Source organism: Penicillium brevicompactum, assembly GCF_028827555.1.
Source record: "Penicillium brevicompactum strain IBT 35665 chromosome Unknown utg000006l_segment0_segment0, whole genome shotgun sequence".
NCBI lineage: Eukaryota > Fungi > Ascomycota > Eurotiomycetes > Eurotiales > Aspergillaceae > Penicillium > Penicillium brevicompactum.
This window is the reverse complement of record NW_026623209.1, coordinates 4,727,540-4,755,507: the sequence shown is the minus strand read 5'-3', so window position 1 is coordinate 4,755,507 and position 27,968 is coordinate 4,727,540. Positions and strand designations below refer to the sequence as shown.

Here is a 27,968-nt window from a genome sequence, read left to right as displayed (position 1 = left end):
AAAGCGAATAAACAGATGTCGTCACGGCGTTAAAAGGAAAACCTAAATGACAGAATGATTCAAGCATCATCGCCAGGCATTTTAGAGTCTCCATCCTCATCCAGCCCACGTAACGTCGGGTAGAAGACTGTGCTCTCGGCCTTGGCAGACTCCTCCCTCGGCTGTTCGGAAGCGGCGCGCGAGGCAGTCTCGACTCCCTCCATGGCATCAAGCCCAGGTGTGGGGGAAGCAGAGTTACTTTGCGCAGGGGCGGTCTGGCCATCGGCCTCCAAAAGCTCGGAGACCAAGCGACGAAGGTTCTCCAACAGACGAACCTTCTCAACCCAAGCGACATTGACATCGCGTTCGGCAACTTCAGTGGCAGCCTGTGCAGTGCGCTGAGCGACCTCCTGGTCGGGATCGGGCGACGCACCGGACAGAGCGGGATCAATCAAGCTCTCCGAGATGTGCATGGGGCGCTCCTTGGTCGGGGTACGGTCGCCTTCCTTGTCCTGAGAGACATCCATGCGGTCCTCGGTAGCGGCTCGCTCGGCTGGGCGGGCGCGCTGCAGAGTGCCACCGGTGTATCGGCGACGGTCGTCGTGATCGTACGCGCCGCTCAGGGTCGAGGGCGGGGCGGCTCCTGACGTGGTTGGGTATCCGGCCGTCATGCTGTCGGCGACAGTGGCGGACGGCAGACGCGGGTACATGCCCGCACCGCTCTCATGGGGAGGAGACACGCGCTGCGCGTGGTGCATGGAGATAGGAGAGCGTTGCGAGGTGTATGACTGGGCGCTGGAGGGGGGAGTCAGGGCGGGAGTGCCGACCGACGGGGAATGGGCTTGAGCGGGCATCATAGGGCCGGGTGTGGCGGTGACATGGCTGGGTGGGAGTTGAGTGGGAGGAGAGTGTGTTGCGCGATAGTTCATACCACCGTGAACGTAATGAGCACCGGGCTGGGCGACGCCAGCAGCTGCTACATTCTCGTCGCTCTCGTAGATGGTGTTCTGCATCTGCTCGAGGAACTGGTCTATGTTGAGCAGGTCGTTCTTGGTTCGGACGTTGGACATCGGGGGAAGGTGGTATCCAGGAGGCTGGGAGCCACCAGGGCTGTAACCACCACCGCCGCCGACGGCGACAGGTGCAGGGATTTGCTGGTATTCAGGAACGGGGCCATTGAGGATAGGGAGCTGGAGAGCCTGCAAGCCGAGGAGACGTTGGCCAACGGCGGTATAGGAGTTAGGATCGAACTGGCGACGCTTGAGGTCGCCGAAGAACTCATTGAGTGCGTCGTAGCCGCGCTTGCGATCGTAGGCATGGTTTCCGTCTTGGCCCTGGCTCAGGGCGTAGTACACGTTGCCGTAAGAATGCGGGTTGGCGGCCTGAGGGGGAGGGTGTGGTTGATAGTACTGAGGGGCGGCGTGTGCATATTGGGGGTTGACGCCGTTGATAGGGCTCTCAAAGTAATGGGTGGCAGCGGCATATCCCTTGGGGTTCTGAGGGAACATCATGTCAGGGTGCTTCATGCCTGGCTCGGGAGACCGAATCTCGGAGTCATCGGCATGGGTCTTGACATGTTTCTTCAGATCCTGGGGGCGCTTGAACGCCTTGCCACAAAAGTCACACTTGTGAGGCTTGAGGGGCACGTGTACCCGAATGTGAGAGGTGATGTGGTCCCGCTTGACGGTCGTAGTATTACAGGTACCCCACTGGCAGGTGAGGTTGAGGTTGTTAGTGCTCTTGCGGCCAACGTGGCGTTCGCAGACGTGCTCCTGGGAGGATCCGTTAGTGTTTGATCTCCTTTGGCGATCCAAATAATCTTACATAGAGAGCCTCGGCAGTGGGGGACTTCTCCGTACAGCCAACCCATTGGCAAGGCAGCTGCTCGCCTCCTCCATTCATGGAGGGGCTGTTGACCGCAGCGGTGGCAGCGGCCGCGGTCGCGGTGACCGAGGCGGTAGCTGCCGCCGTGGCCTGGATGGGAGGCTCCGCGACAGGGGCAGGCAAAGTCGCAGGCTGCGTAGTAGAGGGGGCAATATTGTTTTCCGTCATGATGCCAAGAAATTGATCTGGTGTTGGCGGACTGCCCAGACACGGCAAAGTAACAAAAGAGAGGAGTTCAGATAACAGGCGCAAAAAAGTGATCCAGTAGTGAGATCAGAAGAAAGGGCAAGTGTCTATATAGCAAAGTAATGTGGAGGGAGATTGTGTATAAGGGGAAGAGAAAGAGAAAACGGGGGGGGGTACTCCGCAGAAGAGGAAAAGGAGCCGAGCCTTTGCCCAGAAAAGACCGCTTTGCTAAGCCGGGCGGAGTGTGACCAAGAAAGACAAGACAAGAAAACGACGGGCCAAGAACTCACTTGTGGAGCCCAAGACCCGAGAGGCGTTGGCGTCTTGGCTTATGACTGGTGGACCACCGGGGGGGGTGTTTTCGCATTCCAAACCTAACACGTAGGCCCTGTAGAGCGCAGTACGAAGATTGCATTAGTTGGCTCTTGATCCTTGTACTCGGACGGAGTTGACTTTCCAGCGTTTAACTTGAATAGACTATCCTCCGTACCCCATACTCCCCCCGTCTGGAGTCCGGAGTTGCTAATTTACTCTCTAGACCAATCCAGAATAGTGCGAAGAGATGCGTCCGACTAGGCAAACACGATACGGTATAGTAATTTACGGAGGACACATTTTTGCTTCACAGCCTCAGTCTTTGAGCCATTCCACATGGTACAAGTCAGAAACGGATTAGGGTAACCCCCGGAGACTTCAGACCTGGCGCCAATTTTTGCCAATTCTTTGCCAATTTGCCAAGGAAAGGAAACGTCCCATGGGGCAATGCCTCTTGGCAGCCAAGTAATTCCTCTTGCCAATAATTCCCGCTCCGAACACCAAGACTCAAAAGTCTTGGGGTCTTGGTACCCCTCGCTACTATCCCTTGAGTGATTTCTTCTGGATCGTCTGATAAATGCGGTTGCCTGATCTTGCTCTCAAACATGTTGCTGCATGAGTCGGTTGAGTTCGGTTTCGACGTAAGTGGAGATTTCACGGAAGGATCTAGCCATATACGCTGTTATGTCCCTGTCGATAAGCTATCTATTTTATTTCACTGTAGTCTAGTCCGTAGTCTCTTTGAGAGTCCCGTTTCAAGTCCTAAGCCAAGTCTCAAAGAACCCAAAGCCTAAGCATTCCACATACTCCGCGCCCTGGACTTGGAAACAGGACTTGGCTCAAAAAGCACGTGCTTGACACGCTCACATCAGCGATTCTTCCACTTCGGCTGGTACCAACTCCAAATATTCAACCCAACCTTGGTCCCCTTTGTAACAGGGAACGCAGCGTGCCATGTCTCCGGATACCCCGTCCCATCGGGCCGAAGATTCTCCCAGAATACCGCATTACCCTTGATCGGCTTGAACGTGATGCCTTCGATCTCCTCCTCCTTCCCATCTTGTCTTCGGTCGCACTCCAAGAACCGACACCACCCTTCCCCAGCCGGCATCTTCAACCGGGGGAAATTCGTGCCCCCGCCCTCACAGTCCGCGTCAAGATAGACCATAAACGTACTCAGCCGATCCCCGCCTCGAGCCAGCGAGCCCGCCCAGTCATAATGGTGCCGGTAGTGACCGGATGTGTTGTAGCGCTGGGCCCACATGCGCTCGATGTAGAGGTTCGGGCGCCAGCCCTGAAAGGCGCGCGCGCGGTCCTCTAGGCATCGCACTGTGTCATCGCGGGGGAGCAAGGCACGGTCGGAAAGGCGTTTGGTTGGGTCAACACGTTCGGTCTGGCCATCGTAGACGATTGAGGGTGTATATTTGTCCAAGCTGGATTGGTTAGCCATGTTAGCTTCACTGGGTGTAAAAGATGGGTGGGTTCGCGTAGCTGGGGGCAGGCATTACCTTGTCTCTAGAATTCGGTTCGCTTCGTTCTCTGATACGAAGTTCTCGATGTAGATGATCAAAGGGGTACGCGAGAGCAGATGCACTTTGTAGCCCTCGGCATCGGGACATTCGAATGGCACACCATCCTCAGGACTGATGAAAGTGTCATCGGTCAGGTTGATACCTGGCCCTGGGCCGCCAGTCTCGTCGAATAAATCATCTTTGCTGTCTGAGGCTGGAAGCAGACTCGGGAAAAACCCGCGTAGCAGCGGGTCGACGACGAAGAGGTATATGGGGATGAAGTACAAAGCCCACGTAATGAGAGTGGAGAGCTTCGGGATGGATGCCATTGGGGCTTCTATAGATAGCAGGTGGTCATGCAGCTGTACAATAGTCACGGCACAGGATTCCCACGAGATGAGCCTAGATCCTGCGACCGGAACGGAAGCTCAATACTGTATCTCGTCCGTCTTTCAGTATATATGATATTTGGAAAAAGTCGAACGCAAAAGGGAATTCCATGCAAAGTCGTGGTGTAGCAGGGCCATCTCGGTTCGCGTCCAAAGGGAGAGAGAGGTGTTGCGTCAGGCGGGAGTGGTTATGTGGGTCTAGAGCAGATCTCACACATTGCGCTTGGATAGCACTCACTCCAACGGCGATCTACACGCTGAATCTCACTCGATCTCACTGGTTACTCGTGTGTAACTGTCGCACTTTACATTTCTGGGGTAACTACCAACTAAGAATTGACTTTATACAAACAGATAACCACATTGGATCGGATGTACCAAGCTAAGATACGTATCTGTGGAAATCTGGCACGTATTCATTACGTTAAAGATGAAGCTTTCAAGAAATGAATATATCCTCCATCCCCGAAGCTGCGATCATCCAGGGACTGGGGTGTTGGAAGTACCACAAAGGAGCACGCCCCAGAACTCCGGTTCGTAGTCAACATATTGTCCAACATGAACACTCAGCGTTTGGAACATAAATCCAATCAACCTCGCTAACCTCTCAGAGTTGGACGCCTTGTATTCCTGAGGAGTAAGCACCTATGTCAGCTTCCCCAAGGGTCCAGGGCTGGGGTAATGTATACCCGTGAAACTAAGTATCAAGCTCAAGGCATATAAGACATGATCCCCTCGGCAAGATCGTAGCTATATCCCCAAAGTGCTAAGAATTCATTGAAAACCTCGAATATCTATTTTAACACTATGCATTTCATTCAAGGTCTCTTGACACTCATGGCTCTGGGAGCCAGTGTTGTGACAGCCGCATCTCTCAAAGAGCGGCAGGCCACCCCACCACCTCCTCAGGTCGGGGCTGTAGTCGGAGGAGTAAGCTACAAATCAGTCTTTACGGGAGACTGGGAAATTCTATCTGCGCATGCTGATATAATTTCAATACCAGACTTGCAATCTACCTAACCAGGCTTGCACCTTGTCAACGGGCCCTGTGGTCCAATGCCATACCTCTGTATGTTGGAACTATTTTCACATATTCAAAGTGCAAAACTAACCAAATCAGGCACCCTGCAAAGGCACTGGAAACGGCTGCACTGGCTACCCTTGGGCCGAGGCAGAGTGCACTTAACTTGGTCCACATTTGCTCTAGTCAAAGAGCATAGTTGAGATCAAAGATCCGGTTCAGACTCTTAAGAGTTAGAAGGAATCTTCATACCTGACTAGCTTGTAGTTCAGCACTATGAATTGTATCTTTGATCTTTTGGGCAAGCAGTTTCACCAAATAATCGTGGCCAATTGCTTTTGAGCTGCGATTTGTCCCAGACCTCGGGATTCGGGGCATCGAAAGTAAACCCTGTAGTCTCCCTTCTTGAAGCCACTTTGCCGGTCTTACAGAATTCATGGACGTAGCTAATATTCGAATTTTGATCAGAGCATAAGGGTTAGAGAGAGTCTACACCTATAAAAGGAGCGTAAGTCTTCAACGGGTATAAAATGTGTTGGAGACGGCCCCCGGGCCTTCTGTCTCTCTAGCTTTGCTCTCGTTGCTCCTTGGTCCTTTGGTCTTTAAGATCTCTGGCTGAAACTACCTCTCTAGTACCTCCATATTAATGGATTCCGGCATATGATTCGTATAGCATTAGTCTGAGATATAATGGAACGAAACGTTATCAGCCATTCAACCCCACACTATAATTCGCCCAGGGGCTAGGATGTTGAAGCTAAGTATCACAAGCATACCCAGCACATCCGTTTCGTTGCGAAGATATTGTCCGACTTCCAAGGTTCAACGGTCAACTTTGAGAGTAAATATCCAATTAACTTTCTCGATTTCCTGAGTCTAGATCTCTCGTGTGCCGCATTCTGCCCTTAGGCCCAGTGAAGGTAGTTCCTGATGCTCCAACCAGCTTCCAAGGGAGTCGGTTGGGCGTTGACAATCAAGATATTTAAACTCACCAACTGCCCCTGCAACCTTCTGAGCCGGACAAGCATCCATTCCGAACCTTCAGAACAATCATCGATCAGATATCTACTCATCATTATGCATTTCATCCAAAACTTGGTAGCTCTCATGGCTCTGGGAGCTAGTGTTGTGGCAGCCGCAACTCTCAATGAACGACAGGATCGAGCAGATGTCCCAGCTAGCCAAGGATCGGTATCCTCCACCCAAGTACGACAAGACGGTGTAAGTTGCAATCAGAAAAGCAATGAGATACTATAGCCATGAATGTGTGCTGATGGAAATTCTAATTTCAATTTCAGACCTGTCTAGTAGATCAAACGTGCCAGCTCCCGCCAGGCGGTCGAAATTCAGTCAGCCGTATTGTAAAGTGCAACGCCACTGTATGTTGAGTCTACTTCTACCATCGATTTGTGTACGGCATATCATTGACAATATTAGCAACGTTGTACATCCAACGGGAGCAGCTGTAGCGCCTGGGACTGGGATTTTCAGGCAGAGTGTCAATAGGTACTTTGCTAAATCCACATTTGCTCTTTCCAGCCTCAGGGCTTGAAGAGCATGGCTGGTATCAACAACCTTGGAAGAATGAAATGCTGCGAGACTCTCGGGGCTATGGAGAGTATTCTCTATATTGGCCCTCGATCTATCTATGGATGCGGAGGGAGCTAGCCAAGGTTTTCGGATTCAATCAATCACCATTAAGGTCCACTTCTTCAACATGCCCACATATTCAGTGGCTATGCATTTATTATGTCATAGGCTGTAATAAGTGACATTCTCCATGGTCTGCCCGACGAGGTAGTTATAGCGGACTGGGTCTGAATATGACACAGGATTTAGCATAAAGCATTGAGAGCAGAAGTAACCTTGGAAGAGATAAAGTAAATGTATTTATATGGCTAATGATGAAACAGAAAGGTCAAGTAAACGCCAACCACCAGGTATCAACGATTTTACATCAGAATTTTGGCTTTCGTAATAACATTTCTCATAGATAGCAAACGAAGCGTCACATATCAAGAGCAAACTCAAGTATTAGTGTTCATCCACTGAGTCCATTCGTCATTCGATGCCGCCTGCCCAGGTCGATAAGCAGCATTATTACCAAAGAGATCATCAAACGAGATCCCCAGGTCCATATTCATGCCCATATTTTCATCCATACTGACATTAAGATCAGGCATTTCATTTGGCATGCGACTCGGATCAATCTCTTGTTGTTGCGGCACAGACTCAGCAGCCATATTATTCGAGTGGTTGGGCTGGAAGTTGTAACTCTGCCAGACGAAATTCTGGTTCGGGATTGAGACCAGGTCTGGACTGCCGAGACCTTCGATTGAGGATTGGCTTTGCGAGATCGGTGACTGGATTCGTGACGAGCTGCGGGAATGAGAGGGGCGGAGGTGGCTTGGCACGGATGATTTGTACCCTTGGGTGTGTCCGACCGGGAAGCCAGAGAGGTTTGTTAGGTCGAATGGTGGGGTGGAGACGCCTACGCTGGGGTCGCCGGGGGTCGTGGGGCCCAATCCTGTTCCTTGGGTTGAGTCGAAGGGATACTGTGCTGGGATTCCTGCGTCGTGGCGGAAGTGGTCGTCTTCCAGGGTGGACATGGGCTGAGTGGGGTATGCGAATGGATCATCGGATGGGAACATCATGGGCATAAGATCTGGGAGGTTGGCGGGGTTTGTAAATTGTTGTGCCCATGCTAGGCTCGATGGCTCTTGGTTGGGCATGGACATGTTCATGGACCCGGCCGATGAGATGTGTTCAGGGGTAGTCATGGTTTCGGTTAACAGCTCAGGTGTAGTGGAAACCCATGAAGACTGATTGCTTGTATCAGTTGAGCGACTGTTGATGTGGGCATTGTCCAGACTCTGCTGGCGCCGACTGTGAGTATCTTTTGTTACAGGCTGGGACTGGGACATCATCTGCGCCGGGAACGTGCTCGACCGGTGTGGCAACGTTTTCTCTGCCATCGGCTTGGGTTCGGCCTCCGAGGCGTAGTCTGGGGCGGTCCGCTTGAGATTGACAGCAGGCTTGGAGCTCTGGCGATTCTTCAACATCTCGGGCAGGGTCTTGAAAAGACACTAGGAAACAGTCAGTATCTCGAATCTGATAACAACCCATCACAAGAAACTCACATTCAAACTCTGAGAACACCTATCGGCGGCCAAACTTTTCTTGGCCAATCCGGCTAAGGTATGCTTGCCCTCCATGGCATCTTTGAGAACACCGTCCTTGGCTGTAGGGGAGTCTGGGTTTTCAATGACGAAGAACAGAAGCGAGAGGATAGCAAAGTAAGTCGTGTACATGGTGAACCAGAACGACCCATTTAGCAGACCTCTCTTCTGCATTCCAGTGGTGATGTGCACAATGTTTCTAGAAACACTGACACATGCAGCCGCACAAGCATATGACCTCTTATCAACGCCACGCGCCTGTGAGCCCCCAGATACGTAATGGAGGAACGGTCGGTACATAACCATCTGCACATGAGCATAACTGATACGGAGCAATTGTCGGACCCTGGAAACATGTTAGTCAAACTGAATGAATGGACCGGCGATGCAAGCTAAGGACTGACCGTTCAAGCTGGGGCGACACTTCTGTACCCGGTCGCAGGGCTGGAGGCAGTTCCTCCATCCAATTTTGCAGATCTCGCTCGATCTCGCGGATCTTAGAATGGCTAACCATATACCGTTGATCAGACTTGGAGCGATACCGCGCGTTCTTCACTGGATATATGTATTTGACGACCTTCAGGATGATGACCGAAAGACGGGTATGTGCGTTGCATCCTGCCATCAGTGGAGTGTAGTTGGATGGCGGTTGGGTGATTCCTTGCGTGGTGATGAAGTCCCCATCGACCTCAATGGGGTACTCCTGGTCGATATCGTCATCGCTCAGCATCTGAGGGAGACCCAAGAGTGTGCTGACATATACATCCATCTTGCGAACGACCCAGAAGATGCGCTTTCGAAGTTCTCGTTCAATGGGATTGAAGTCTGCTGCGACGCTGCGATGAAGGCCCAATCGCAGCGCGGAGCGCAGCGCGATTCCGACATAGGAGTAACATGTGCTCAACTTGGCAGAAGATTGGAGGAAAAGTACCATGAAACAGATTGCCTGGAGCGAAGGCAAATCCCGACAATCTGTGATTTCCAAAAGTTGTCTTCCGGCTTTGAAGAATTGGAATCTAGGCGACAGATTAGTTACACCGTGACACTGGAGATTATTGGTGCATGAACTTACCCTTGGCCAATTGCGCCTTCATAACCCGACAGATCGAGAGTGCCTTGCCCCTGACCGTCTTCTGAGAACAAACATCCAACAGCAATCACAATATATAAGAGTGGCAAAAACGAGTTTTCCTCATTCGTGAACTGGTCTGGAGGGGTGTCGTAGATGCGCTCCAACATTGCGAAAAACGAGGGTTCATGCACGAACCGCATCAGCGAGCAGGCGTGGTCGATTGAATTGTGACACAGGCGGCGGGCGACCTCTCGCGGGGGCAGGTCGTGGGTAGGGGGCAAGCTCGAATCCTGTGGCGACTCGGAAAAGGACTTGGGACTTCCCATCATTTGGCCTGAGATCGAAGCTCGCGATCTCGCCATGGGACTTGTGATGTCGACGGCGCCCAATTGCTTGCGCAAGCGGCGCACGAATATGATTCCCGAAGTGTGTCCGTGATAATCCCAATGGCCCTGATCGTCGCGATCCAAACAGCCCGAATTATCGACCATAGTTTCGAGGAGCCCCTCGTCCCCCGCTTCTGGCGCCGCATCAGCCTGCGCGGCTGGCGGTTTGGATTCCTCGGTCGCTTGTTTCTCTTTCTGGGCTGCGGCAAATCTCTGCTCCGTCGCATGTACGTCTAGTTGCGGGTCGTCGAGGTTGACATTGGGTAGGACGGTCCTTAGAAGGGCCTCGGCTTTTTGGAGACGAGCTTCCAGCGCCTCGACATATTGTGGAGCGGGGTTTCGGCGTCGATTAGACGGCTGGTCGTACGAGCACTCTACAGATTGACCGTTAAGCCATGGAACTTTTGCAAGGATCGAAAGCGAAAAAAGGGGGGCGTACCATAACTATAAACTGTGCAATGGGTGCAGGGCTGTTTGCCATCACACTTGATCTTTTTCCTGCGACACTCGTCGCATGCACGGCCCACGCGACGCCTCTTCTGCATGGGTAGTGATTTAGGGTCTGTAGAGGCGTCTGGGGAGTCGTTATGTTCGTCATCATGTGCATACTTGAATTCTATCAAAGACGCATCGTCCTCATTCTCGCCGGAATGAGGGCTCCGAGTCGCCATGACTGGATCGTTCGAGTCCACACAATGCAGAGAGATTCATGTAAGGAGATAACGGCTTGGCGGGCGATCTGCGATCATAAATATCATGGATCGTCCAAACTTGCCAGAGGTGAGTCAAAGGCAATAATGGAGCTCGGCGCTTCGGCGATACAGGAAGGACCGAAATCAATACTGTAGTATGAGTAATATGCGCCAGAGTACGGAGTCGAGAGTATGCGAGAGAGGAGAGGGAGGGTCCCAGGGCTATGATGAAATGGATCCCAGAAAGCGGTGAGATGTTTATCAAAAGCACGATTGTCAGCAACTCCAAAAAGTCCAGCAAACTAAAAAGTTTTTACGGAGTAGTTTTTTTTTTTTGGAGAAACGAAGTTCAAACCAGTAGAAGTGCGTACTTTGGGTCCAAGTCGGCGTTCGCAGGGCGCAAGGCCGACGTTAACCTGCCGTCTGTGCGGGTTTTCCAGAATTTTTCTCACATCCACGGAGACTTGCCCGATCATCCACGCCCAATCGACGAGCTGAGGCTTTTTCTTCCCGGTCTCCACCTCGCCGATTACTATACCTCTCGCTCGGCTTGTCTGCAAAATGCCGAGGGTTCTTTTTTATGTCCGAAGTCTGCTACTCCGGAGAGTGAACACGGAGTTTTTTGTCGAAGTCTACTCCGTACTCCGTACCCCGTACGGACTACCTACCTCTTCACAATCCTATATATTGCTCCTGTGACGCTGCATGCAGTCTCTCGGGGTTTGAAACCGGGCTGCAGGCCCTGACCTGTCAAAGGATTGGAGGGGGAAACTAACTCTGTTGAAAAGGAACCCCGAGGTCTCCTTGCTGACCCAGTAAAAGTCAAGCGATGCTTTGCATGCCATCCTGTTCCTTGGATCGAGATGCCGATTACCAATATCAATTCAATCTCATTGGAACCGGGTCTAGTTCCCTCCAGGGTTCCAGAGTCGTGTTTGGCGCTATTCCCGTTATACCCGTTATATCCACTGCACGATGTCATTAGTCTTTACGAGGTGACGTCCCCAAATTGGGGGGCCAAGAACTAGTAATGGACGATCTTCTTCAGATCACCGCTAGTGCTCACTTTCCATGCCCATGTTTGAAGAACCTATACAATCAGGTACACCCGTGGATTTGAAAATATGTATTAACCCTCCCCACGAACCTTGGAAGGAGAGTCTTTTTCGACTATGGAGCACAAGTCAGTACTCCATACTCCATACTTCATATTTCATTTCATACTTGGCCCAATTGACTCCTCAGGTCACCCCCTCTCCACGTGACCCAGGGATTTGTTGAAAGATGCAAATACTTCCTGTGACGCCACCGCACGAGAATGCAAACATCGCGGTCTCCCTAGATAACCCTGAAACACTCCATAGGGCTGTGTAAAGAGAAATCTGAACCTTGGAAAAGTCGAGTCACTGACGGCCTTTGGACCTGAACCTTTCTCGACGGAGTGTCCGCGGGAGTTGGGAGTACGGAGCACGGAAGTGCCCAGTAGCGCTCAATGGAAAAACGCCAAGTCCGTGGATTATCGAGAAGCTAGTGACGATAGTCAACATGAAACGAATCCTCTGGCGATCCCTCGCATCCCCGGCATGGCATTCCATTCGCGATCAATTGCCCCCTGTGACACGTCCCACTTTCCCCAGGATCGGCATTCTACATCAACGCGACCTAAACCTCTCTGATATCAATCGCTTTGTTCCTCTCTCGGATAATGTAGCAGACACACCATGACTTTCGTACTCGTCACGTTCTGCTGCATCTTTGCAGCGCTGGGCTCATTCCTCTTTGGCTATGACTCTGGCGTGATTTCCTCCAGCATTGAGCAAGAGGCCTTTCTGCACCGTTTCGGTTCCCCAGGCCTGTCCGACGCTGCGGCCGGCGGAATCATCTCCTCGTATACAGGTGGGATTTCTAAAATCTGACTACCCCACCGGGAATTAGCGCGATCGGGAGCTAATCGTGATTTTTAGGCGGCGCTGTCGTGGGCTCAGTCCTCGCCCCATATATTGCGGATCATTATGGTCGCCGGATGGTGATTTTTATCGGCGGTTTGCTCGCGACTCTTGGTGCGGCGCTGCAGGGCGGTGCTGTCACGGTTGCGATGCTGATCGCTGGTCGATTCATCGCGGGGCTGGCAATTGGTCAAATGTCTGCTACTATTCCCGTCTACTGCGTGAGTGATGCCCAATCCGCCTGCCAGTGTTTTTTTAAAAAAAAATTTTTCTGACGTGAGCGCAGAGCGAGGTCGCCCCGCCGCAGATTCGAGGCATGCTAGCGAGTATACAGCAATGGATGATTGGCTTGGGAATTATGATTGCTGTAAGTTGATGTTCCTGGGATAACCTGGTAGTCCGACTGACAATGGCTCCAGCAATGGACAGGGTACGGGTGTTCCCTCCACGGGGGTACCTTTTCCTGGCGCTTCCCCCTCTCCTTCCAAGTGGTTCCGGCCATAATTCTCACATGTGGCGTTTGGTTCCTCCCGGAGTCCCCAAGGTGGCTGATTGAGAAAGGCAGACAGGGCGATGGCCGGTCCGTTCTCGCTCGACTGCATCTCAACCAAAGCGCCACCAATACCCAACTCGTCGAGGACGAACTCACCCAAATCTACGATAGTCTAGAATCAGAACAGCAATCTACAGTGCGCTCATGGCGCCAACTCCTCCGATCACCGCGCTGGCGACACAGAATCCTGCTCGCCTGCGGCCTACAGGCTTTCACGCAATGCAGCGGCACAAACGTCATCCAGAACTACGGTCCACGTCTCTACAAATCACTCGGGCTATCAACAACCAAGTCACTGATGATAATCGGTATCTGGGGTGCGCTGGCTGTGTTCTGGAACTCGGTATTCATGTTATTTATCGACAAAGTCGGACGCCGGAAGCTACTTATCCCATCACTGTTCGGAATGGGAGCAGCCATGTGCGTTGAAGCGACGCTCGCACGGTATTTCGACTTTGACGACAGCAACGCCAATCCTGATGCTTTGCGCGCTGCTATCGCCATGTTCTTTGTGTTTTCCTTCTGCTTCACGGCCCTCGGAATGATCTCGTGGATTTACCAGTCTGAGATTTTCCCCACGCCCATTCGCGCGCGTGGCTCGTCAATGGCCACAGCCACGAATTGGAGTCTTAATCTGATCTTCGCGCAGTGCTCCCCAATTGCGCTCACAAGTATCGGGTATAAATATTTCTATTGCTTTGTGGCGTTCAACTGGGCTGCTATGGTCATTGTTTGGCTATATTATCCGGAAACTGCGGGGCGTTCTTTAGAGGAAGTCGAGGACGTCTTTTCAGTTGAAGTCACGCGCCAGACGGACGAGGCGCTTGTTGCGGAAACGACGGTCGTTGGCACTGCGGCGCGCTCTCAGATTCGACGGAAGGGATTGCATCCGCTGTCGATGAATCCCACTTTCGATAACATCAGTATTTTGAGTGGGAGGAGTGGATCTGAAAAAGGAATCGAAGTGAGGGAGGTTTGAAATACGCCAGAGCCTAACGATTTGATGATAACATGTGTGAGAACTGAATAGAACACTTTCACGGGCGCTTTGCAACTATGTAGATCTGGGGATCAATTCCGGATTGAACAGTCGTCCTCATCTGTTCCGTATTTTCAAAATCTTCCAAGGGTCTCAAACAACCAATGTTGGAAGGTTTCTGGCATCTTTCACTGCTCGAAACACCTGGAATTCGCCCTTGGCTGCGCGTCGGAACGGCCCCCAGGCATGTGGCGGAACCTTGGAATCGGCCAATACAACTGCCAATCAGCTTGCGCGTTCAATCTATTCTCAAAGAAACATCATTGCCGTCTTCTGGGGTTACCGACAGTTCAGAAACTCTTCTTTGTATACGGCAAGCTATGAGCTGCAGGGCATTGGCTCTTGATCCGCAAAGCGTTGGGATCAGACATCATTGCTCCCATCACCGGTGACGCAGAACAAGCAGGAGCGTGTGATCGATTGGTGACTTGTGTCAGTTGAATGGAGAAAGACAGAAGTCTGAATCTAGGGTTGAAAGTCCGCTCCGGCCCTGCGCTGACTATCTGGTGACCATAGTAAGTGACACTAATTCGGGTAGCCTCGAGTTGGTGCAGCTCAATCTCGCAGTGCCACGGGTTTCCGATGTCGGGAGCTTCTCTGAAAAGCGCTCATCGGAAAGTTTACGATGAGCTCATAGACGTTGCAGTTCATCTCTTTTCTTGATCCTTTTGCATCACGATGGTCGAGATGTTTGGTTCTGCTTGATTTAGTGTTGTGCTCAACTGCATTGATCGGCTGTCCGGTAAACCGATCTGGCCAATCTCCTCAATTGTCGGGATCTTCTCAGCATTCGGACTTTGAACCGGCTCTTTTGAATGCAATTAGTTTTGTGGGAACATCCACAGCTTGTTGTCGGCTGGAGACACTGTGGACCTCATGTCCCAATTAGGAAATCCGAACCACCACTGCGAGGCAGTCGCAACCGCCGACTTTCCCACTATGAAAAATATCGTCGAGCTCTGGGGTATATAAGATGGGCTTGATATCTCTAATTCTTCAAAGAATCAAAGCTCTCCTTCATCACAATGGTCAAGTCTACTATCACCCTCGCCTCCGGCAAAGAAATGCCCCTCGTGGGCTTCGGTCTTTGGAAAGTACCCAAAGAGACAGCCGCAGACACAGTATACAACGTCAGTTCCTATATCCCATTGATGAAAAAAATCAAGACTAATACTCCACAGGCCATCAAAGCCGGGTACAGACTGTTCGACGGCGCATATGATTACCAAAACGAAAAAGAAGCCGGCGAAGGCATCCAGCGCGCCATCGCCGACGGCCTCGTAACTCGCGCCGAAGTCTTCATCACAACAAAGCTATGGAACAATTACCACCGCCGCGAGCATGCCATCGACATGGCAAAGAAACAAAATGACGCCTGGGGCCTCGGATACATCGACCTCTTCCTAATGCACTTCCCCTGTGCCCTAAAATACATTGACCCAGCAGTCCGCCAATACCCCGTAAGTACATCCAGACCACAAACCCAAAATCAAGCCACCGAAAAGCACCATAAGCTAATACCCACAGGCATGGTGGATGGACGACGCAGGCACCGTCTCCCCAGACAACGTCCCAATCCGCGAAACCTGGGAAGCAATGGAATCCCTCGTCGACAGCGGCGTGGCGCACAGTATCGGCGTGAGCAATTTCCAAGCTCAGAGTCTCTACGATATCAAGACATACGCCCGACACCCATTGTCAGCTCTGCAGATCGAGCATCACCCTTACCTTGCGCAGACAGAGCTTATCCAGATGGCGCAGGAGAATGGTATTGTTATCACTGCGTACTCGAGCTTTGGTCCTCAGTCTTTTGTTGAGTTGCCTCCTGCTTTCTCGAAGAGGGCGCAGGGTATTCCGCTTTTGTTTGATGCGGAGCCTGTTAAGGCTTGTGCGGGTAAGTACGATGTTTCTCCTGCGCGGGTTTTGTTGCGTTGGGCTACGCAGAGGTTCGTGTCTCCCTCTCTCCCTCTCTCCCCTCTCTCCTTCTATCTGATTTTTATCTGGTTTATTATATGGGACTGACTGACTTTTTATAGAAATATTGCTGTTATTCCTAAGTCGAATAACCAGACTCGTCTTGCGGAGAACTTGGATGTGTTGGGATTCGATTTGACTGCTGAGGAGATTGAGGCTATCACGGCTTTGGATCGGGGTTTGCGATTCAATGATCCCGGTTTCTACTTGCCTAACTACCCTCTCCGTATCTTTGCTTAGATTATCTTGAAACGATGGAATGATGATGATTTGTTTCTTCTTTCACTTGAGCCAGTCTGGTTGCCTAGGTATCTCAACGGTAGATGCCTTGTAGAACGAACAATTGATTGGTTTTCATGCCTTGGGGCTTGCATAAGATCCAGGAATTATGAGTAGGCCTACACCTAGGCAGGTGGAGCGGGTCTCGGTTGCAAAAGATCCTCGGTTCTTTAGTACTGCGAGTGTCCACGTTCACCTAGGCAGTTTACAGTAGTTCCAGGTTTCTTTCAAGGTTGACGTGAAGCATATGGGTCTTGGCTGCATGGGCAAATCGCGTGTGGAAAGAGTTCTATACTATACAATCTAACTAATCTTTCTACCTCGATCTCTATGATCTCTATGTGGTCGTCTTTTTTTCCAGAGTAAATCAAAACCCCATGATCACATCTAGCAATCGGCAAATAAATAACCGAACAAGATAATACAAAACGCCGTGAAAAGAGCAGTTAAAAAAACTCACGAACAGGAAACAACGCTTAAATCGGCTCATCACGGGGCTCAACCAGGATCTCATTGACAGAGACGTGTTCTGGTTGAGTGAGGGCGTAAACAATAGAGTTGGCAACATCCGATGGATCGAGAATTTTGGCTCCGGATGGTTCACCGAATTTCTTGACGGCTTCGGTATCAGTGGACATGCCCAGGAGATCTGTGGATGTGTTTCCGGGCTGGATACTTGTCACACGGAGTCCGGCGCCGGCGGTCTCGAGACGGAGGGCTTGGAGGGTGGCTTCGACGAAGAATTTGCTGGCTGAGTATACGCCCAGGCCGGGGAAGACCTTGCGTCCGGCGTCGGAGGAGATGGCTACGACGTGGCCGCGGCCACGGGAGAGCATGCCGGGGACGGTGGAAGAGAGTGCGTGCAAGAGACCCTTGCAGTTCACGTCGACGGTGCGTTCCCACTCATCCATCTGGGTGTTTGCCATCAGGGTGAAGTACATGACACCTGCACAGGCAACTAGAATGTCAACTGGGCCGAGCTCTTCGCTGGCTGCTTTGACCAGGTCCTCGACCTGTGTCCGGCTTGTGACATCTGTGGAGCGCAGAATACATTTCACGCCGTGGGCTTCGACCTTGCGCTTGGTGCCCTCGAGAGCATCGAGGCGACGGGCGGCGAGAGCCACAGAACAGCCTTGCTTGGCCAGTGCGGTGGCTACCGCCGCGCCAATACCCGAAGAAGCACCGGTAACCACAGCCACTTGGCCGCTGAGAGGGCCCCTGGCGGGCTCAGTGGGACGGTTCAGGGCATGCTGACGGGAAGGAGGTCGTGGAAGCCATCCACGAGCAAACCAGTGGCGAGTGTAAGTTTCCAGAAGCAGGCTGTCCACCTTAGGTCTCTCGATCACAGCGCGGAAGGGCCGAGTCAGGGCATTATCAAGGACAACAATGTCGCGAAGGAACTCCACGGTCGGCATACCGCTGCGAAGAATGTCGACGGTGAATGATCCGTCTCCACCCTTTGCAGAGCCTCTCTTCTCAAACCACAAGGCAACCCACTCATCCCATGGAAGGGGCTTGGTCTGGTAACCAAGCTCCTTGAGATCTTCGAATACGGATCGAGTGTCGACGGGGCTAGGGTCACCAAGGTGGAAGACAGTTTGGTCTGCTTGGGTCTGAGTAGCAAGGTGAACAACCGCCTTACTGACGAAGTTGACCGGGGTCATCTCAGCGCGCCATCCATCCACATCAGGTGCGTACCCAATCTGGATAGATTCAACAATCAGGGCAGTGAGAAGATCCCATGCGTTGGCAGAACCTGTGACACTGTGTCCACTGATAGTACCGCATCGGTGAATCTTGACAGGCAACCCACGTTCGCCAGCCTTCAGAACAAGCTGCTCTGCAACCCACTTGGTCTGACCGTATCCATCGAGTAGCTTGGTGGGAACATCCTTGACGTCCAGGACAGTTGTCTCGGGCCAGCCCTTCTCACCAGATGACGGCAAAACGCCATTGGTGGAAACATACTGTACGGTCGCACCGCCCTTGGCAGCCAAGCGGAGAATTTCTCTGGTTCCTCCGACGTTGGCACCCCGCAGCGCAGCATAGGGGTAGACAAGGTTAACGGTGGCCGCAGCGTGCACGATGACCTGAACGCGAGACGCAACCTCGACGAACTCTTCGGGGCCCAGACCCAGTCGGGGGCGAGAAAGGTTACCGGGAAGCACTTCAACGCGCTCAAGGATGGAATCACGCCAGAGTCCCATGTCCAGGAGGTTCCTGCGAATTCTAGCCACACCTCCAGCCTGATCATCTTGCTCAGGGTCGCTGAAACGAACAAGACAGATAATCTTAGCAGAAGTGTTCTCAATCAAGTCATTCAGCAGGAAGGCACCCAGGAAACCAGTCACACCAGTCAGGAGGACAGTATGAGCCGAGGTGATGGATGTGACGGCAGTGTTTGTGGGCTGGATATCCTCGTCCAGCGTGGCATCGGAGAGCAAAACTGCAGGCAAATTGGCCTGCACTTCCTCGGTGTGTCCATCTCTAACGGCGCGGACAGTCTCGAGGTGGCCGGTAAGAGTGGTGTTCTCCGCGAGGCGGGGAATTGGAACACGGAAGCCGAAACGTCTGGAAAGCTTTGAGGACAAGTCCGCAAGAGACAAGGAGTGACCACCCAGGTCGAAGAAGTTATCTTCAGGCTTCAGCAAGGTCTTTGAGACCTTCAGAACAGCTTCCCAGATAGCTGCGATGTCACTGATACCGATGGGGTCCTTGCCTGCGCTTTGCTCACTGCCATTGGGGCTGGAGCTACGGGGTGAAGGAAGACTCTTCATATCAACCTTACCAGAGACTTCGTTGGTAGGAAGCTCATCCAGTGCAACCCACAAGGCGGGAATCATGTACTGCGTGAGTCGGTTCTCAAGAGCACGTCGTGCAGAAGGGCTGTGGCCAGACTCATTGATTGTGACAGATGGGCGATCGGACGAAGCCTCCTTGTCGGGGACAATGTACGCGACCAATTGTCGGTCGAGACCATCGCCGTACGCAGTGACCACACACTGATTGACAGCCAGGTACTGGCAAATCTCGCTCTCAACCTTGGCCGGCACGACGGAATAGCCACGGAGCTTGATCATTGCGCCAACACGGCCGGTGATCTCGAGAAGTCCCGATGGTAGCTTCCGAGCCAAATCTCCGGTTCTGTACATACGAGCACCGGGGGTAGAATCAAAACTGTCGGGGGTAAAGGCCTTGGCAGTTGTCTCGGGCAGATTGATGTATTCCCTGGCCAGCAGCGGACCACCGATGAAGAGTTCTCCCGATGTGCCCAACTCCACCTCCTGTCCATCCTCGTTCAAGATATAGGTATGGGCAGGGTCGAGTGGTGGGCCAACGGGGCAGTAGAGCGATTCGCTATCAGTCATCTCGCGAATATCCCCACAAGCGATCTCGTGTGTTTCGCACGCACTGTAGCAGTTAAGCAAGCGGGCATTGGGGAGGATCTTGCTGGCTTTCACGGCCAAATCCGTTGTCACAACTTCGCCATTGAGCCACACAATTCGCAGGTCGGGAACTCGGGTGCCGAATCGAGGGTATCGGGAGAGGACGGTGGCGAGGAGGGTAGGGGTCATGAGAGTCTCGGTGACCTTCTTTTCCGCGAGCAAGTCAACCAGCGCAGCAGGGTCATAACTCGTTTCATCTGGCACAATGATGACTGTTGCTCCGCGCAAGAGCGGGCGCAGCATCTCCCAAATAAAGAAGACATTGCAAGCGACCCGGTCACCTGGTTGGACATCCTGCACGGCGAATCTCAGATCGTACGACAAAACCGGGGCTCGGTGGGGGTTTGCGATGCCCTTGGGCTTTCCTGTAGTTCCTGACGAATAAGAGACAAACGCTAAACGGTCGAGATCGTCATCTGCCGGCAATGGGGAAGGTTCCTTGGCGTGTCCGTTGATCTCGGAGGCGGGATCGTCCAGATTGATCAATGGCACCGGTGCCTTGATCTTCTCGCCCTCCAACTTGTGAGTGATTATAACTGCGGGGTTGGCATCTTCAATGACATCCGCCAAGAGATCCGCGGGGTAAGCCAACTCGAGCACGAGGAAGGCGCCGCCCGCACGGAGAGCTGCCAAACAGGCAATCACGTAATGTGCGCTTCGGGGCAACAACACACCCACGAGGGTGTCTCGACTGACTCCATAGGCCCGGAGACGACTGGCCAGGGCTTCGACCTCCTGGTCCAGCTGGGCGTATGTATAGGATGTGGTCTCGTGTTCTAACGCAACGGCGTCTGGGGTTGCCTGAACCTGTTGCTTGAACAGCGTAGGCAGGTCTTTGGTGATGTCTAGAATTGCCATTGTGGCCAAGGAGAATATCGCTCAAGATTCTCCTGTATAAACGACGTAATTAGAGAAAAAGAAAGAGGAATGATGAAGATGTCATTCAGAATCACGACAGAGGAAGCAATGATGACACCAGGGGACAGTGACACTTAAAAAGAAAGCGCACCTATGGGTCACAACTTTTTTGTTGAGTCCCAGTTCGCCTTCGTAGGACTAGTAAGCTTCCAAGTCACTTAGTCTCCTACCACGGACACGTCGCATGTCGCTAGCCTCTCCGGAAACGGTCCCTTATCGCCTTCCCCGCGCGGAACGCATGCACCTCTTTTTTTTTCGGCGCTTGCAGGGCTTACAAAGTTTTTATGGCTTACAGGGGTTCTTTTAACTCTTTCAGCTTAATGTTCCTGTATACTACATTCTTCTCACAGAAAAGGACAGTAGACGAGAGCTCTCCCAACGCTGTCTCTCTCACATGTGAAACCCCACAATTAGCATGTGAAAGGGCCCAACACTTTTCCCAAAACGGCAAAAATTTGGAGAGTTTTGGTGTGTTTGTCTGGTTTGCATAGTTTGCACTGTTTGGTATTTATCAGCGTGCCCCCTAAAAGGAATCGGTGATTCGCCGATACGAGGCCCCTTTGAGTTTGCTTCTTCCAGGGCAACTTGCGCACAGACCTCACCGTCCCTGTTCTCCCCGTCGCCTCTTCTTAAACTCTTCTTTAAACCGGATATGGCGCTTCCCTCGATTCTGGCTGATTCTCTGATTCGGTAGATCTTACACTGAGTTTAGGCAACCCGTGGCCACTTGGCCTGGTACATTACCTTGGCCTAGATCTGAATGGATGCCGTCAGCTGTGCGTACACCGGTGTTCAAATACATTGGACATGCGCAGGTACGAAAACTCCGTACTTTCTATCATGTCTGATATCAGCCCACATGCCCACATGCCTATCTGGGAATAGCGGCACGGACTGACATGGATCTTCAATCGGAACATCCCGAGATCTCATCACAGTGTCAAGTTTCAACAAAAAAGGACAGCACTCCGTAGTGGTGAGTTCGTTACAGCACTGGAGATATTGTTGAATTGATAATGTGAAGACTGGATCCATGGATAGTTTCCAAGTTCCCGAGCTCAACCGTGGTGAGACTGCAGTGGGGCTGGAGTACAAAGTTGACCCACACATGACCAGGTTGATCCAAGTACGGAGTACGGAGTATGGACACAAGCCTCAGCGGCCAAGACGATAATAGTTACTTATAAATAGGAGTTGTTATGTAGTTATTGGCCTAATCTCATATTTCGATTGGCAACGGAAAAGAGCTATCATCAGCTTTGGGACCTCTTTTGAACTGTCCTTCCAACTGTCCTTCCAACTTCCAACTATCTTTCCAAGTGTTTTTCTGGCTGTCTTTCTAACTATCCTTCTGGCTGTCCTTCTGGCTGTCCTTCTGGCTGCCTTTCTGGTTATCCTTCTGGCTATCTTTTTAACTAATCATCAAGTAAGCACGGTTAGTTAAGTAAAGGAAGTCAGAACCAAGTAAGCAGTGAATAAAAAATTGGGAATTGGGAATTTACAAATATCAACCTTGGAAGTCTTATATACACTCTTGGCAATCATTTAGACACCCTTCCCATCTGGATCTTGATAGTTATTTTTTGGCTACAGGTATCATTATGTAGGTCATCATCTTCAGTGCGGAGCAAGAAAGTGTCTCAAAAATAAATCTGGAATTGGCAACCATAAGTCCCAAGTTCTGTCCCCTTCTGTCCTAAGCCCTCACGCTCCCAGACTTTGAATACATGTGTTGCCTTCGCAGAAGCATCTAGATCCATCGGACATTGTATGATCTTGTCGATTTGCTCTTTTTGGGCATTTGAGATATCCGAGGACCGGATGTGAATTGATTGTGCAAGGTTCAGCATCCGATCCCTGCGGAGCTGCTGGTACATGAGTCTTATGCCAACGACAAACCACTCTGGGTGTTGTGGGTCATGTAGGTCTGCAGAGCACCAGACCTTTCTGGGTGGGAATTTGAGCAATTTCAACTCCAGGCGATTTTGCGCATCGTACTTGGGAACAGATGACAATTGGTCCCAAGCAAATTTGGATTCGAGGGCTGCGTGGTCCAATTCAATCTGCCTTGTAGCTCTCGAACTGGTATTTCCGAGGTTCGCAGAAAGATCCAAGGTTGAATCTTCCTTTTCCTTCTCCTCGTCATGATCTGTATCGTTCAGAGCTATTTCAATGCTCTCGTAATCCTTGTCAGCCGAGCCATCCTAATCGGAGGTAGGAGGAGGCGTGAATAAACCTTGGAATCCCCTGGCGGTGACAAAGATTTGACGGAGCTAAGCTCGTTGTGTTTCGGTAAAACTCATCGGCTTCGGCCTGCATCTTTTGCAAAAGTTTCACTGATAGAGACTCAATGGATGAGTCTTGGTGAATGACTACAAGCTGGAGATATGCCTTCTCTGCCTGTTTGCAGTTTCAGTATTGATCGTGGGTGTTCTCCACCTCAATTCTCACTACCTTGAGATTGAACATTGAGGTGACCTATATTCGCATATTAGCAAAACATTCAAACCAGGAAATATCCCTAGACATAGGACCATACCCGCAGACATCTCCCATAAGCCTGGGCCTCTTGGCTCCAGCTGTTTCCGGGCGCAGCGGGCACAGCCATATTACAGGCTTTGTGCAGGTTTAGACCCACTGAGCCGATGTCATATGTGATGATCATGACAGAAAGGTTGCTCTTTGGGTCATTGAACTCGTCGACAAGGAGCTTTCGCTCCGTGTCCCTCATGTTTGAGTTCAAATGCCTCAGCCTTTGAATCTGTGGATATTGGAAACAGGAAATTTTCCAATGGATAATCCCCATTCCATTGCTGGGTGCTGTGCCGAATGGATGTGAGGATGCAAAGTGCCTCATATTCTCTCTCACTGGTGATGAAAATAAAAGTGAATGAGGTTTGTAGTCGGTTTCGAAAAGTAGTTCACAGACCTCGGGAAGAGGGTATTAAGAGAGTATAAAAGTTATGAAGAGAGAATGGTTGTGAAGAGAGAGTGGTTGGGGGGTGGGGAGAGGAAGAGAGAAAGAGGAAGAGGAAGAGGAAGAGTATTTATATGTGTATAAGTGGGAGTGGGAATAAGAGTGAAGTAAAAGTGAAAATGAAAGTGAAAGTGAAGTGAAGTGAAAGTGAAGTGAAAGTGAAGTGAAAGTGAAGTGAGAGTGAAGTGAGAGTGAATAGAAGAGCAAGAAAGAGCGCTGGGGTAGACATAGTTAGTCTGTTAGTCTTCTATTTGGTAGGTGTAGAGCCCCTCAAGTGATAGATCATCCTTCTAGATCTCCTCTTCATTTCTCCTATATCAAAATGATAATTGATAGCAAGTTGACTTGTGAGGATAGTGACATTGGGTGCCAATCTAAGCTCCCTTCTTACTGAAGCATTGATTATAATAGTAACATAAGGGCGTTGGTTGCTATAATAAGTAGACAAGTGTCTATAAGTTGTCCAGTTACTCCAAGTATTGATGTATAGAGCCATGCAGAATATTGATCTCTGTGTATGTATGCCATCTGCATGCTGAATAGAAAGCGTTGTAAGAGCCTTGGAGAGTATGTGACCCAACTCAAATCGTCACGCGGAACTTGAGCAAGTTTCTTTGGAGAATATCTTCCTTCTTCTGCTCCAGCTCCTCCATATCCCAGCTCACCGAGGCAAATCGGCCAGCGAGCCAGTCGCGTCGCTCACGGGTGAGCCACACCAGCGTGTCAGCAGGTAGTTCCAGCGTATCGGTCAATACGGCCTGCCTCTCCAGGGGCATGTTCATGGCCAGCTCGGTCTGAACGGCACCCGGATGGAGTGAGATGGCAATTAAACCCTGATCGCGATACTCCTTGTCCATGAATTCGGTCAGGCGGCAGAGGGCAAACTTGGTAGTCTGGTAAGCCGACGCACCGGGAAACATGACGTGGGCACCACCGCTGCTGATATTGATGACTGTCTTGGTTTGCGACTTGAGCAGCAGCGGCACGAAAAAGTGGACCGCGAGATAGGTGCCTTTAATGTTGACCTCCCAAGTCCGCCACCACTCGCTCGGCTTGGACTCGGTAATGGACTTCCACTCCTCCAAGTAGCCCGCGTTGTTTATCAAAATATCGAGGCTACCACCGAGCACGTTTGCCGCAGTCTCGGAGGCCACTCGCATGGAGTCCTCCGAGGTTACATCCACCTTGAGGGAATACACGGATGGCTGAGGCCGGTTTGCCTTTCTAGCGGCGTCGTGGACGGCTGTCTCGACGTTGGCTAGGTCCGAACGAGCGGCTAGCAATATCTTCGAGCAGCCTGCGATGGCGAAGCTGATCGCGGTCGCCTTGCCGATCCCCTTGGAGGCGCCCGTGATCAAGACCGACTTACCCGTCAAGTCGACTTTGGAGGGATCGATGAACGGATAAGTATCCTTGCGCGTCGATACATAGCCTGCCACAGCAGGCCAATTAGTCTCAAGCAGGAAAGGATCTCGATCCGACATGGTTATTCTCAGAAGGAAGCAGTCGATATAGAGCCGGGAGAAACGATGGATGAGGTGAGAGTGTAGGTAGGCGTAGCTGGTAGTTGCGCTTTGATGCTGCGTTTCTCGTGCATTTGTCACCCTATAGATCTAGGTAAGACGAAGAAACCGACCAATCAGTACTCGCCCATGATCTTTTTCCGTGGCGGAGATTGTGTGCCTTAACCCCGTCGTGTGCTCTCCTGTCCGTTAACTCCGCGGCGACAAACGACCATGTTCGGGGCTAAGAGCGGTGCTCCAGGTCTTAATGTTATCGTCAACATTATTGGATCACAAGCTTCGTGCCTTATACAAATTTCCATATGACTGATTGAGTCTGTGGTTTGGAATGTCAAGGCCATCCATGGATGTTATAGCGTATTCCTTCAAACTTGATCTTGGTAGGTATTTTCGTCGAAGTCAACGGATATGTTTCCGGTTTGTAAGAATTGTTCAAGTTTTCTGATAGACTGATGAGCTTCCTTGATCTGAGTCAACACTTTCATGTTTCTGAAGGCCTCTAGTTCAATCCAAGAGAATCTCGGATTCACGCCGATGGTCACATTCCCATCATCCTCATCCCTGGAGTATGGGATGACGGGTTCATGTAGTTCTAGCTTCCTTTCTTTCGTGGGTTGTAGAAGGACTAACAAAGGCATAAATGGAAGGACTTGGGAAGTATATCAAAGATAAATTAGATCTTGACGAAGCAAGAAGCCAGAAGTAAGTCCCCGGGGCCTCAGGTATGAAATACAAGCCTGAGTGCCGTGCTCACGCGCGGATATCAATAGTTGCCTATCAAAAGGCGCTGTTGTGTATTGGCTCATTCTGCGCGGCACTTATTGCTATTCCTTCTATAATCATCAGAATTGATCAATATTTACTAGACATTATTCCAATATTTATTCTGTGTCTTTTTAGCTGTCTTTTTAGCTGTCCTTCTCATCGGGTACGGAGTACTCCGCACTCATCGAGTAAAAGAAGTCTTGGCTAAGCCTTGAACAAAGAATTAGAGATTGGAGATGGAGAGAGTTTAAGAATCAAGCTTTACCTCTAAAGCAAAGAAAAGTAAAGTAAAAATACTAGGAGAGACAAAGAATTGAAACCAACCTCCTCAGTCGTCAAAAGTTAACTCATCAGCGTCTTCTAGTTGAGCTTCCTCCAATGCCGTCTCATAGCTGCAGCATGTATTAGTATACCTAAAGAGAACATTTGCTTTTCTCTCTGGAAGTTTCACTTACCCATGTAGGTCAGGCACTGGGGAACTCCCATTGAGTCATCCCCTAGACGCTTGGCTTTTACCAATACACAGTTTGTTTCGAGGCAATCGGGATTTTCATACCACACTGAACAGTCCACTTTCCCTCTGAGGACATAAAGACCATCCGGAAATTCCCATGGCATCGAAACATAGGTCTCTTGCTGTATGTTTAGAGAATGAGCCGAGGAAACGGACGAGACCGAGGATCTTGGGTCAGCCGCGACATCTTTCTTCATCTGAGCTAGTGTGAGCAGAATGATGGCGTCGATCCGGCTGCGACTCGAGGCTTCAGTGGTTGTGGTACGGCCCATCGCTAAGTCGTAGTCGGAAAGCACGGCTTCTATCTGAGGTTAGTACCGAAGTCTTCCATCAAATGTCAGGTACTTACGCAAGTGAGACGGAAAAAAGATCCGTTCCCCAGGGGAAGCTTCGAACTCATAAGCCATCGGTGTGCCTCAAGTGAGGTGGAAAATTTGGGCGATCTCATTTCTATCCAAACTCGTCACAGCTCGGGAAGGGGGTGGCTTTTGCGGTACAATAGCCGATAGTCGATTACCCTCTTCGATGATTGCGTTGGTCAAATCCCTGAGGTCGAGGATAAGTGTGTCATCCTTGGTGCGTCGGCGCAACCTTTCGAGATGCCGCTCGGCCATTCGTCGCAAATTGTCCATGTGCTGAATCGCAATACTGCTGGTCTGCTTAGACTGCGAGTGTGTGGCGCCTGCTGAGGTGGAAGGCAGGATACGGCAAGGTTTGGAGTAAAGGCTTTCGGTTTCCAGTGAGGCTAGAAGACCTCGGGAGAAAGTTGGAGTGGATGTCGCTCACTGTCTTCACTGGAGCGAGAGAAGAAAGAGGTCGAGTAAATGTTGCTTGTAGTAGATGTAAAGAAGACAAAGGTGTGAGAGTAGATGTGAAAGCAGGAAAGTGTAAATTTGAGGGCAAGAACATCAACTGCTGTTTCCGTGGCGGAGGTCAAAGTTCAACAGCAAGAAGGAACCATGAAAATAAGCTTCTCTTAGATTGTTCCAAATCCATGCCCAGCCCTGGAGGTGGCTTCCAAGGCTGGCAGAATATACTCAACCATGGCTCAAAGTTCGACTGGCCGTCAACCCTTCGATACAAGTACAGGCGTCAGTGCCGCGCTCACGCGCGGCCAAACATACGATAGTAGTTGCTAACAAGTGGTCAGGAGTGGTTTTGTGTTGGATTAATCTCATATTTCGACTGGTAACGAAAGAGAGCTATCATCAACTTTGAGACCTCTTTTAAACCGTCTTTTTAGCCGTCTTTTTAGCCGTCTTTTGAACTGTCTATTGCACTGTCTTTTTAATTGTCTATAGCATTATCCTATCAACTAGTCGTCAAGTAAAGGAAGTCTTGGCTAAGCCGTGAACAGAGAATTAGAGATCGGGAATCTTGAACGTTGACTGACTTTTGAACCATTCCCGAGGTCACTAAC

General features: G+C 50.9%; 9 protein-coding genes across 9 annotated transcripts; 2 read left to right on the top strand and 7 right to left on the bottom strand.

Moving 5' to 3' along the window:
* Positions 1-59: 59 nt before the first annotated feature.
* On the bottom strand, positions 60-2,031 carry pacC (putative C2H2 transcription factor PacC; the record flags this gene model as incomplete). Its single annotated transcript, XM_056959309.1, has 2 exons — positions 60-1,751; positions 1,804-2,031. The coding sequence occupies 2 exons, from the start codon at positions 2,029-2,031 to the stop codon at positions 60-62; spliced, it is 1,920 nt and encodes a 639-aa protein (XP_056808699.1).
* A 1,201-nt stretch (positions 2,032-3,232) lies between these two features.
* On the bottom strand, positions 3,233-4,204 carry N7506_010015 (oxidoreductase, 2OG-Fe(II) oxygenase family; the record flags this gene model as incomplete). Its single annotated transcript, XM_056959308.1, has 2 exons — positions 3,233-3,797; positions 3,873-4,204. The coding sequence occupies 2 exons, from the start codon at positions 4,202-4,204 to the stop codon at positions 3,233-3,235; spliced, it is 897 nt and encodes a 298-aa protein (XP_056808698.1).
* A 3,108-nt stretch (positions 4,205-7,312) lies between these two features.
* Positions 7,313-10,593, bottom strand: N7506_010014 (putative C6 transcription factor (Mut3); the record flags this gene model as incomplete). Its single annotated transcript, XM_056959307.1, has 5 exons — positions 7,313-8,371; positions 8,426-8,810; positions 8,869-9,480; positions 9,537-10,296; positions 10,362-10,593. The coding sequence occupies 5 exons, from the start codon at positions 10,591-10,593 to the stop codon at positions 7,313-7,315; spliced, it is 3,048 nt and encodes a 1,015-aa protein (XP_056808697.1).
* A 1,742-nt stretch (positions 10,594-12,335) lies between these two features.
* Positions 12,336-14,092, top strand: N7506_010013 (sugar porter family MFS transporter; the record flags this gene model as incomplete). Its single annotated transcript, XM_056959306.1, has 4 exons — positions 12,336-12,510; positions 12,579-12,781; positions 12,847-12,927; positions 12,980-14,092. The coding sequence occupies 4 exons, from the start codon at positions 12,336-12,338 to the stop codon at positions 14,090-14,092; spliced, it is 1,572 nt and encodes a 523-aa protein (XP_056808696.1).
* A 1,085-nt stretch (positions 14,093-15,177) lies between these two features.
* On the top strand, positions 15,178-16,366 carry N7506_010012 (uncharacterized protein; the record flags this gene model as incomplete). Its single annotated transcript, XM_056959305.1, has 4 exons — positions 15,178-15,282; positions 15,334-15,612; positions 15,680-16,098; positions 16,189-16,366. The coding sequence occupies 4 exons, from the start codon at positions 15,178-15,180 to the stop codon at positions 16,364-16,366; spliced, it is 981 nt and encodes a 326-aa protein (XP_056808695.1).
* Positions 16,367-16,881: 515 nt separating this feature from the next.
* Positions 16,882-20,709, bottom strand: N7506_010011 (Male sterility NAD-binding; the record flags this gene model as incomplete). Its single annotated transcript, XM_056959304.1, has 1 exon — positions 16,882-20,709. The coding sequence occupies one exon, from the start codon at positions 20,707-20,709 to the stop codon at positions 16,882-16,884; it is 3,828 nt and encodes a 1,275-aa protein (XP_056808694.1).
* A 1,700-nt stretch (positions 20,710-22,409) lies between these two features.
* N7506_010010 (Helicase C-terminal) lies at positions 22,410-23,500 on the bottom strand (the record flags this gene model as incomplete). The annotated part of the gene is made up of 3 exons (XM_056959303.1): positions 22,410-22,973; positions 23,221-23,247; positions 23,309-23,500. 3 exons carry the CDS (start codon positions 23,498-23,500, stop codon positions 22,410-22,412), a joined length of 783 nt encoding a protein of 260 aa, XP_056808693.1.
* Positions 23,501-24,327: 827 nt separating this feature from the next.
* On the bottom strand, positions 24,328-25,230 carry N7506_010009 (SDR family oxidoreductase; the record flags this gene model as incomplete). The annotated part of the gene is made up of 1 exon (XM_056959302.1): positions 24,328-25,230. The coding sequence occupies one exon, from the start codon at positions 25,228-25,230 to the stop codon at positions 24,328-24,330; it is 903 nt and encodes a 300-aa protein (XP_056808692.1).
* Positions 25,231-26,394: 1,164 nt separating this feature from the next.
* On the bottom strand, positions 26,395-27,180 carry N7506_010008 (uncharacterized protein; the record flags this gene model as incomplete). The annotated part of the gene is made up of 3 exons (XM_056959301.1): positions 26,395-26,426; positions 26,490-26,849; positions 27,066-27,180. 3 exons carry the CDS (start codon positions 27,178-27,180, stop codon positions 26,395-26,397), a joined length of 507 nt encoding a protein of 168 aa, XP_056808691.1.
* Positions 27,181-27,968: the final 788 nt, after the last annotated feature.